General features: G+C 52.7%; 1 protein-coding gene across 1 annotated transcript in view; it reads right to left on the bottom strand.

Moving 5' to 3' along the window:
• Positions 1–11383, bottom strand: part of LOC103897204 (netrin-1) — a gene marked incomplete at its 5' end in the record, with an annotated part of 53078 nt that overhangs the window by 24770 nt on the left and 16925 nt on the right. Inside the window, 2 exons of the mRNA XM_019471501.1 lie at positions 6978–7031; positions 10227–10376. Of these exons, the coding sequence (XP_019327046.1) occupies positions 6978–7031; positions 10227–10376 (204 nt within the window). The remainder of the gene's footprint in view (positions 1–6977; positions 7032–10226; positions 10377–11383) is intronic.

The raw sequence follows: 11383 nt of genomic DNA, 5'->3' as shown, positions 1-11383 counted from the left end.
AGGGGGCAGGGAGCCCCGTGGAGGTTGCTGCGGGAGGTTTGCGTGGGGCATGCATGTGCAGGTGCACGTGTGGTGCACAGGGAAGGAATGGGTCGCATGGGGGTGGTGGTTTGTCCCAAGTGCTCCCAAAGATGCGTGGTGGGGGCTCTGCACTGCGACGGCACCAGGGGCCGCCCGGCTGTGCAAGGTGGATGGAGAGCTCTCCCCCCGGGGAATGAACGTTTTCAAGTGAATGTTTTCTACTATTTCCTACAAAGTTTCTATTTTCCCGGACTGAAGCCATAACCTTCGCGTGTGTTTTTTCCAAGTGAGACACAGAAGCAGGAACAGTCTTGAAAGGCTCAGACAGCCCATGGGATTGGGGTGTTTTTTGAGCTTTTTTGTTTTTCCTTGAGACTATTCCAGATTATTCCAGAACAGAGACCTGACTGCCCATCTCCCTTCTCCGAGCTGCTTCTGGAAGGTATTAATCATTCTCACATACCACGGCATGCATCCACCTTTGCGCTGGGTTGCCTGTGTGCTCTGGGAAAGCTGCAACCTGCAGCCAAGATGCTTTTGGTCCGTGCACATCCAAGGGAACCCCAGGGATCACTAAGAGTGGGTTTTTTTCCATTTTCTGCACTTACATCCAGCCTATTCCTCACCAGCCAGGAACAAAAGGGCCCAGGCAACACCTTGAGCCCAAATGACTTTTGGAAAGTCCAGATCTGGTTTTGAAATTGCAGAGGCTGATTTCCAGGGGAAAACCATGCAAAGTTGCATCAATCCAATCACCTGTTTTTATTTAAGCCACTAGCTGAAATCATCCACCTAGGATAATCATTTCCAAGCCAATCTGGATTCGATTCAGATAAGACAATGACTGACTGGCAGGTTTGTAAACCTTTTCCCCCCGCTGTTATTTTTTTTTGCCCTTTCACTATGGCCCCTTCTGCATCTCTGAATGGGTCCAGAAAAGGATGGGGTGGTAGCAAGAGCTTTCCTCGCCTGGCCACGAAAATGAGAAGCACCCGCTCCTCATCCTCCAATCTCCCGACATGGGAGAGCATGAATGCATTTCATCTAAACAATTCAGTTTTGGACTGTTTCCCCAAATTGATTCGGACCTCTGAGAGCTAAGCAGAGCCAGGCAGGACCCCCCACGCCAAAGTCAACATTGTTCCACTCTTTGTACCAAGGCCAGCTTTGGCCCATGCTCTTTTGAAATTTACCCCTCGTTGACTCAGAGCAGTGATGATGCTAACTCGGCTCTTGGCAAGGAAGGTGCTTTCTGTCCTGTGTAGCTATGAGCAAAGGAAATAAAACAGCATCTCTCCCAGAACTAGCTGCACCCAAAGTCTCCCACTAATTTCTTTCTCCATCTCTATAACCCTCTATATGCTCCCATATTATGGGAGCTTTGGCACACAGACACACCGATTTAAGGGTTTGCCAAGAAAACACCATGAATTTCAGCAGGATGCTTCAGGATGGCGGTGGGACATGAGTGATGCCAAGACCTGGGACCGCCTGACGCTCCCTGCCGAGGGGAAGCAATGGAATATGGAGGGTTCAATCTCCCTGGACAAAATGGTGCTTAAAAAGTCCAATAAAAATCACTGCAAGAAGAATTATGATTGGATGCTGGGCCCATCAGATTGCTCAGCTTGGCTCAGCCTCTGCTGGGCTTTCATGGGGAGGTGGCACAAGCGGCTCCTGGTGAGATGGATTGGTCCCCGGTTGCCCCTCTGGGCAGGAGCGGGGACATCTGGCCCTCCAGTGACGCGGGGATCCAAGAGATGCTGTCGAGTCATTCCTCATGGCTCATAGGCTGTCATGATGCCCGGCTCGCTCCCAGCCTGTGGATAACCCTCTCCCAGCCTCCAGCAAGGGGTCCCTTTGCTGAAGGGAGGTCTCTAACCCTGCTGAGATGTTCTCAGTTACAGGCTTTATGCAAATCCAGCTGGGCTTGGGCAGATCCCTAAATAACCCTTCTCTCCGGGACAAGGATGCAGAGTTATGGGACTTGCTCCTTCCCCGACGGGGCCGTTTGCTGCCCCAATCTGTTGGGGCTCAGGGCTGGAGGCTGCATCCCTGCCAGCAGCATCAGGGAGAGATGGTGCCTCTGTAGCAAGGCTGGAAGGTGTTTCAGACACCTACCCAAAGCCTTGGTCAAAGGTGGGGGGCATGTCCTGACCAACATGCCTCTGATCCCCACAGCCATCCCTATAAGCACTCCCCTAGGCAGATGCACGGGTAGCAGGGAGCACCTGGCTCTCCCCACCGGCTGCACAGGGACCTGCCCTTCACCAAAGTGTCCACGTTTGGTGCCTAAAATAAGCTATGCACCCCCTTGTCCTGCTCAAGGGTCCTATCGTTGCAGGCTTTATGCTTTTGCCTTGCTCACCCTGGCCCTGCTCGCTGGCCAGCTGAGGGGCCACGGGGGCAAATAGCCCAGCACAGGCCCCAGCCCACCCAGCACAGTGCCTGGCACCGAGCTGGTGGCTGTGACTCACAGCCCGGGGCTGCTGCAGGTCACAGTGCCATAGCACATCAACTCAGGGCAGGCGCTGATGAGGGCTGTGGCCAACTGAGGTGGCACGTGGAATTTGGGATGGCTGAATGCAGCTGCCCCAGTTGGCATTTGCCCAGGACAGTGAGGGGAGTTCACGGAAAGGAGCTGTTTCCCTGGCTGTGTCGGTACTTGTGTGGAGCACACAGGTGGGAGATGTGTCACCCCCAAACCACTCCCCACCTGTGAATCGTGGGGGCAGCAGGGCTGGGGCTTCAGCAGCACTTTCCTTTCAGCTGGGATGTTGCCTGATGGATGTGGATGTGGATAAACACTGTTTCCTCCAAGCCCTCGCCTGCATTCCATCCCTCTTGTAGTCACGCTCTGGGAATATGTGAGAGGACATGGGGACTGGCAGAGAAACGACTGTGAATAATAGGGAATGTCCTCAGAAGGCCCTTACGGACTGATGAACAGGGACATGCCCAGATAAATGAGCTCCTAACAGCAGCAAAATGGCATTGAGGGATCCCTGTGGCCAGTTCAAACTGAGGGACACTGCTCAAGTGTCACCTCTTGCCACCAGCTCCAAGGCTGGCAGGTGGCTTAGCAGGGCAAACTGCATGGAAAGCTGACCTGAGGGATGCTTCCCGCCATGATGATGGGGCAAAGCAATCATTTACTCACTCAGAAATGCACCCTGTGCCCTGTAACCTTACCTCAAGCAGGGAAGGGAATGGCATGAGCCAGGTCCTGCCTTTAGGATAGGGCTGGGGCAGTTATGGGGGACGTGCCCTGGCCCCTGGCAGGAAGGAGCTCAAGGAGAGAAGACTCCACCAAGGACCACAGACATCCAAGGGTGACTTGGAAAAGCCAACATCTCCCCCACACCCCTAATGACCCTTGGTGGGTCAGTAGAGCATGCCGTGAGTGCCGGGGCTGCTTCTGCTCTCAGGGGCAGCAATGGTGCAAGGAGATGCCAGCACGGAGATGCTGTAGCTCCACAGAGGGCTTCATCTCAGGAACCAAGCTCCTTGCAGAAAGGGCTGTGAGAAGCCATCTCCTCAGCTGCCAAACATCCACTTTTCTTGGCAGAGCCTGTGGTAAATCCGGTGGCATTGTGGTACAAGAGCTCTGCTCTGCCATCCCTGCCACAGGCTGGGAACAGAGCGGGTTTGGGAGGCTATGGGGGGAGGAACAGATGGATCCTGGTGTGGAGCATAAAATCTCAATGTTCCCAGGCCATGAGACAGAATATTTAGTCTGCAAGTCCCTGTATTTCATCTGTTGAGCTTTTGTATTTAAGCAATGCTCGGGTTTATTATTACCTGATGGAGGGTGAAAGCACTGCCCTGCAGGGTTGCAAGGGCCAAGTAGTGCTTGACTCCCCACTCGACATGTTCAGTTCATAAATGGTGATGCCAAGTGCCAAAGGCCCCATCCCCAAAGACTGATCAGTAAATTGAGGAGGTGAAGATGCTCAATTTAACGTGATGACACTGTGGAGCAGCGGTCACCCCAGCAGGATCCAGGTAAACCCTTCAGATCCTGCTCTGCTGCCATCCATCTTCTGCCACAGAGGCGACTGGTTGGGATTGAGCCTCTCCTGCAGTGCACACTCAGCAGGGCAGCAGGCACATTTTTCTGGAGGTCCCACTGATCCTTAAACTACCAGCTGATATGCTCTGTCTGCCTATACATCTTCCACATATCAACAGGACAGTCCCCGTGGATGGGAAAAACCCACTCTTAATTAAGCATCGAAAAGTCTAGGCTAGACCCTGGGCTTCCTTTATAGCAAGGGGTGAAACAGGGAGTTGCAGATATAAATTCACCCCCCACAGAACGAGATGGGGAGAGAGAAGCCTGCTTTACCCCATGCATCCAGCACGTTTAGCTGGCACTGCTGGGATGCACCTACAACATTGCACTGAACTGCGGCGCTGGGATAAATGAAAGAGTTGCAGAGGCTGCAGGAGCTGCCAGCTCTCACGATGCTCCTGAGAAGGCTTGGGGTGTGCCTGCCAGTCCCAGGGGCTTGGCCAAGGCGGGGATGTCCCTGCACTGAGTCCTCTTGCAGCCAGGACAAGATGGGAGGTTTAACGGGAGCTTTGGGGAGGAGCTCTCTGTGGCTGAAAAAAGATGGTGGGATGCACTATGGCATGTAATTAAGCTCCTGAGGAGTTGGGGAAGAAGATTCTCCTGATGGAAGCAGGTAACAGAGGCTGGTATTGTCAGGAAACAGTGTTGTAAGGAAGAGAAGGCCTGCCCCTGCTTGGCTTCAGGTTAGGTAGGACAGTCTCTATTCCTAATAGCTCGATACTTCTTTGTGATAGACTCACCAAACCACACATCTCACATCAGCACCTAATTAATAAGGCAAAGCAGCAAAAGGGCTGATCACCAGAACCTGAGCTGGAAGCATGCTGGCTGGGGCAGGTTTTTGGTGTGTCTTCATGCTCCTCTCAGCCCTGCAGGTCAGTGGAGACACTTTAAGAAACACACACAAACCAATAGGCACAAACCCAAGACTGCAAGATATTTCTTGCTCATACCAGCCTAAGAAAAGACACTGAAACACAGAATTGCTGCTACTGTGTTCACAGGCAGCAGAACTTGTCCTTTAAATCAGTCACACAGAAAACCCTGGGCTTCACTTTCCCGTGACACTGGGGACCGAAGACCTTGTCCCTTTGGTCCCTGGGTTTCCCATCCTGGGAAGAGCTCCTGAGCATACAGCAACACCCACAGCCTGCATGAAAAGCCCTGCCACCGGGCGAGCCTTGGCTCAGAGTTCAATTCAAGGCCGATGCCCGTCACTTTTAGTACAAAATCCTTAATTTATGAACCCTCCTACACTGGTGAGACACAAGTAAACAACCTTTATACCCCATGTCCTTCACAGCCGTGGCGCTGTTCAAATACCCCGGGAATCTGCACGCAGCGGGATGGAATAAGTCACCGTTTCCCGGGGCCCTCTGGCTCCTGCCGTCACCCCCTGCTCAGACCCGTCTGACCTCAAGGGAGCTGGGGACAGGAAAGTCCCTCGGTGACATGGCGGAGGCAGGTGTCGATCCCTCTGGGGGTGTAAATCAGGAGGGGAGGATGTGGGGTGTCGGTGCAGTTGTGGTGGTGGAGATGGGGTGTACAAAGAGACGCATTGAGCCCCGGGTCAGCATTGCACGGGTTGTATCTGGCGCAAGGACAAGGAGAGGGGAAACGGGAGGATACACGCAGCATGATGTGCCAAAGCATTCTCAGGATGATCCTCTGTATTGCAGCTTGCATAAATGTGGTGATCCAAGCACCACTGTCCCCAGGCTGCAGCCCCTATGGCAGAACCTTTTACTGCAGGACCTGCTGCTGCAGAACCTCCCGCTCCGAGCTAAGATACTTCCCCCGCCTCTTACAGTCGCTGGCCTTGAGGCACATCTGAGCACAACCGTCCCCGACAATGCCACTAACCACAGCCGTGTCCCACCGCGATGACCCACAAAGCCGAACATGAGACACATTGCTGTTAAGGTACAGAGATCACATCAGCACCTAAGATTGCTTAGCACCAGAAACACGGATCTCAAGGACAAGGAGAGGGGAAACGGGAGGATACACGCAGCATGATGTGCCAAAGCATTCTCAGGATGATCCTCTGTATTGCAGCTTGCATAAATGTGGTGATCCAAGCACCACTGTCCCCAGGCTGCAGCCCCTATGGCAGAACCTTTTACTGCAGGACCTGCTGCTGCAGAACCTCCCGCTCCGAGCTAAGATACTTCCCCCGCCTCTTACAGTCGCTGGCCTTGAGGCACATCTGAGCACAACCGTCCCCGACAATGCCACTAACCACAGCCGTGTCCCACCGCGATGACCCACAAAGCCGAACATGAGACACATTGCTGTTAAGGTACAGAGATCACATCAGCACCTAAGATTGCTTAGCACCAGAAATACACGGATCTAGGCAAAAAAAAAAAAGGAAATGCTCACATGCAGCAGTAAGCAACACAGGTTTTTTGTTCTCTTTTGGGGGATTTTTGGTTCTCTAGTCCTCCTCCACCAGAAAAACTCAGCTGGACTGTTCTCCCAAGTTTTTCTTTTACTACTTCTACTACTTCTGCTCTTCTACTTGAGTAAGTAACCACTCAACTTTAATAATCAACCAGTAGCGGTCTTGAGTCCTTACCTCTTTTCCATCAAGCATCGGTCCCACTTTGGGTAACCCCTGTGTGCTTATAGATTTAGTCACCTCTGCGAAAATCTTTCTGCATCTTCCCTACACTCCCACGTGCTCCTAGAAACACCCATCTCTCAGCATGCTCCACACTTGTTTCAAACACTCGGACATTTTGGGCATAAAAGGAAACCACTTGTCCTAGTACAAACAACAGAATTTATGTATTAATTTAATACAATTTCATGTCAGGCAGACGATTGCTCAAAAGACATTTACCATCAAGATGCTTTAAAAGAAGAGACAACATACCTGCAGGTTCCTCTGTGCTGCTGGCGGCAGTGGTGGGGGGAGCGGCGGGGATCTCTGTGCAGGACAGCGAGAAGCATGCAGGAAAGGAGAGGAGGTAAAAGAGGGAGGCATTATTCCAGATCCCAAAGAGCCTGTCCCCTGCACACACCGTGTTTGCCCTTTTCAACCATGTCTACCAGCAAGGGGTGTTTCCCAACCACGTCCTCCAGCAAGGAGCCTTGCAAGAGCCCCAGGAACCAGCACACCAGGACCATACCCTCTGGGGAACTGGGCCTCCCAAGAGGGTGTGGGAAAGGGTTTTTTAAACCAAAATTTTTGGCTTGTGGCTAAAAATAAAAGATCAACCAGCCAGGTAATTGATATGGTGCCACAGCCAGCAACTGCTATGGTGCCCCGGCACAGCCTGCTGCACATGCTAGGTCCCAGTTTGTACCCCAGGGTGAGGGGTGCTCTTGCAGGGGCTCGGAGGGTCCATAAGCCAGGCAGGGCGGTGTGGCTGCCTGCTGTGCGGTGCCCAGCCCCAGCAGGCAACGGGAGCATTGCTGCCTCTCCCTGTCCCTGGGTTGTCCCTTCCAGCTGCTGTTTCCATCCATGCCTGAGGCAGTGCTACCACTCCTCTCGTGTGAGATAAGATGCGGGTAAAGTATTGCATCTACCTGCTGGGATGCAAGTATTATCTCACACATTTAAAGGAAACACAAACATATCTGGTGCCAATGCAATGGTTCCTGGTTTTGATTTGGGGTTGAATTTGCACAGCTGAAACCGCATAATGTTCTGGATCTTCATGCCCAAGTCTGACTGTGTTTGTTGATGTTAAAAAGGATGGACTGCTGATGGAACGCATTATATGGTCCCAACTTTGGCAAGACGATCTCTTTTCCCCAGTGCACATACGCAGCTCTCATAACTGACATCTTATGCGCATTTAGGGCACAGTGTTGTAATTTCTGTGCGTCCCTGGGAATCCTGGCAGGGGAACACCCTACCAGTCTATTTTGAAAGAGGAATTTAGGCACCAGCCGGGGTTCGACATCTGCCTCCTTCTGCTTTTGCTCCTGGGAACCTGCCTGGCCACAGAGGCAGGGTTTGCTTGGGTCTGTCTGCATTGCAGTGACGGCAGCTTGTAGGGGTGCAGCCCAATTAGCATTAGATGACTTTTTGAGTTGTTCACGCTCATGCAATTAAACACAGGCAGAAGCCCATGTGAAACACATGGTGCATAATCAGGCAGTACATGAACAGCCAGCACAGCCATCCCAAAGCTGGTGGCTGGATGGGTGCTCATGCCTGCCTGCATGGGCTGCTATGCAGACAGACCCCACTGGTGTCTTGTTTATTCCCCACGAGGTGATTTTTGCATGGCTATAAGTCTTCGGGACTTAAGCAGTGGTAAATCAGAGAGTAACTGTGCTCTTGCAGATAACGTGGACAGACCCTTGCTAGATGCAGTGTACCCAGTGCCAGGTGGAAGAGCAGTGCCCTCCACTACGCATGTATGAAATATGGATGAAATACATCCCCCCCAAGTAGGATATGCTGACTGACATTTTTCAAGGATGAAAATGTGCTGATTTGGGTTTTTTTAGGATGAGAGAATTGTGATATTGCTCATATCCTCATTTTAATTGCTTTAGCATCGTACATGCAGATCAAACTCCCAACAACCGCACAGCGGCTTGGTAGCCAGAACAGAGCGTTGCTTGAAAAACGTTTCGACCAAAATTTCTGGCCCCTTAGAAAGGATGTTTTGCAGTGACACGCAAGTAAGGGGCTCTCACGAGTGCCAGGATGGTGGCTGGGTTGCAGGGCCAGGGCAGGGCAGCCCTGCCAGGCTCATGCCAGTGGGCAGCCTTGAGCACGCTGGTTAGGCAGCTGGCGTGAGCACAGCCCGGCTCCAAATGCCTGGTTGGATCGTGTTGAAATTCTGTGTCTGTCTTTATTTAGTGCAATAAATCCCAAGGGAAGTGATGCAAGGAACAATTTACTCTCTGATTTACCATGGCCCTGGGGAATGATTAATGATAAACCTTTGCGCATACTTGCTGCAAAGCATACCGGAGCCATGACTGTAGCATCTTGGGGAAACAAGCATCTGGTTTGAGCTCTTGCCGTCCCATTGCGACACGGGGAAGAATGAATCTCAAGTGACCAAAAACCACCCTGGAATGTATGTTTTCTTCAGCAAGAGAAGGTGGAGAAAGGGGATCATCTGCCCCATAATTTGGCAATGGCCATCCTGAGAGGCAGATGCTGTGAGGGGATGGTGCGGGAGCAGACTGTGGGTTCCCAACAAAGACTTGATTCTTTCAACCTTCACTTTTCTTTTCCCGTTGGGCCTTTTTTCCCTTTTTAGCAGCAGGGAGTCAGTCTTGAGGGGAGCAGCCCCTCCTTCCCAGCCTGTGCCAGGCACCGTAATTTTGATGCTTCGTTTTGCTAAGGCAGGTGGCTATGTCTCTCGCAAGGTGCATGAGCTACGGAATGATCCAACAGCAGCAAAACAACAGGCAGCAGAAAGAAGCACTGGGCTAAAGCACACCTTGCCTGGGCAGCGAGCGCTCGACAGGGACTGAGTGCGGATGTGGATGTTTTCAGAGCAAATGCTGCAACGGAGAGACTTTGGGAGCTGTACCTGGTGCTTGCTGCTGTTGTTTTAAAAGCAGAGGATGAAAGCAGCCTTGGGAAGGCAAACCAAAAAACAAACCCAAGGAAGCAAATGGTAAAACAGCCCGTGTTTCTGGGTGAGTTGTGTGAGCGTAAGATCCCCTTTAGCAATCCAGGTGCTATCGGCTGTGTTACTCTGACAGCAACTCCATCAAACCAGCAGCTCCTCTGGTTTGAGCTCTGTACTGGTGCAGCACAGCCTGATTTTGGACAGGAAAAACCTGTCTGTAGCGATCTGCCTTAGCGTCCAGACCTGATGTGGTACCCCAAAGCAAACGTGCTCTCGGGGCACCTTTGCTCTGTCAAGCAAAATCAAATTACCGGCAAATTGGGCTGTAGATGCACTCACACAACCCACCCAACAAGGCAGACGAGCTACTTGGAAGCTACGGGTGAATTTTGGACTATATGCCCTACTGTGGGCAGTGTGGCTGGCAGGGGTACCCAGGCAGCTCCGTCCCCTGAGCACTGCCCGTCGGCACGTATGCGGTGGGGTAGTAGCCCCCCAGCCTGGGCAGTAGCTCCTGCAGGTTTATAAAAGTTAATATCTCTAATCTACAGACATCGAAAGAGCGATCCACCTACTTATGCAGGGGGCAATGGGAGACCGGCTTTGCTGGTAGCCTTTGGCGCATCGATTGCACGTGATGCCGGTGACACCGTCTTTACAGGGACATTGGCCCGTGGTTTGGTTACAGGTTTGGCCGGCGGCGCCCACGGGATGGCAATCGCACTCTGTGGGGGGAACACACAACAAGACGGTCAGGGGGAGAGGAGAGCGGGTGCAGGCGGTTTTGCGGCATCGGCAGGGAGCGGGGCGAGTGCCGCGGGCTGCCGGCAGCTCTTGTGGCATGACTCCACCTTCTCTGCAGCTGGTGCTGGACCTCCGGCAAACATCCCATCCAGCCAGCGACTGCACTGACCTGAAACAGAGGTGGCATTTGGCAGAGGGGGTGCGCGTGGACATTGCTTGGGTGCAGAGGGGATAGCACCGGAGAGGTGATGGCCCAGACACAGCCAGTCCTGCTGGAGAGATGGAACTGCAGCCAGGACATCTTGCCCGGGGCAATGAGTGCTCTACAGATCTGGGGAGGCAGTGTGGGGTGTCCCCGCTCAAGGATACCCACCCATGGACACTGCAACTGCCTCATCCCATGGGTGCTGTGATCAAGAGTTTGCAGGACTTGAAGAGGAGGGGAGCAGGAAAGGCAGCACCGCCGGAGGACTCCGGGAGCCACAGCACCTGCTGCCCCCACCCCAGCCGGCTTCAAACTCCCTTGGGCTCCCTGGAGCAGTGGCGGGGCTGTAAGGAAGAGGTACAAAATCAAGGAGCATTTCATCACCCCTTCAGCACACGAGATCTCAGGCAGGAAGCAATTGCTTTCAGAGATGTTGGGAATTCATTTCACGTGCACTACGAAAAAAAAAAACCCCACCCTCCTTTCAGTGCTTTCACTCGAGCCCTTCCCTGCTGAGCAGCATCCCTGGCAGCTGGCACTGCGGACGCAGGAAGGAAATGCCCTTGTGGGATGCAGGCAGGCTGGAGGACCTGCTGTTCCCGGCCAGATGGATGGAGGCTTGATGGCAGAGCTGGGCAGATGTGAAGGGTTTGGCAGGGGATGTAAATACTGCACTTGAAATCATTCACCATCTCATTTCCCACAGTGGGACTTACCGGCGCAGCTGTTTGTTAAAAAAAAAAAAAAAACCAAAAAAGCCAGTATGTGGAAAAGAGCCCGCGC

This window comes from Aptenodytes forsteri, unplaced genomic scaffold (assembly GCF_000699145.1).
Source record: "Aptenodytes forsteri isolate BGI_AS27 unplaced genomic scaffold, ASM69914v1 Scaffold2098, whole genome shotgun sequence".
NCBI lineage: Eukaryota > Metazoa > Chordata > Aves > Sphenisciformes > Spheniscidae > Aptenodytes > Aptenodytes forsteri.
The sequence above is the reverse complement of the archived record's forward strand: the minus strand, read 5'-3'. Positions and strand labels throughout refer to the sequence as shown.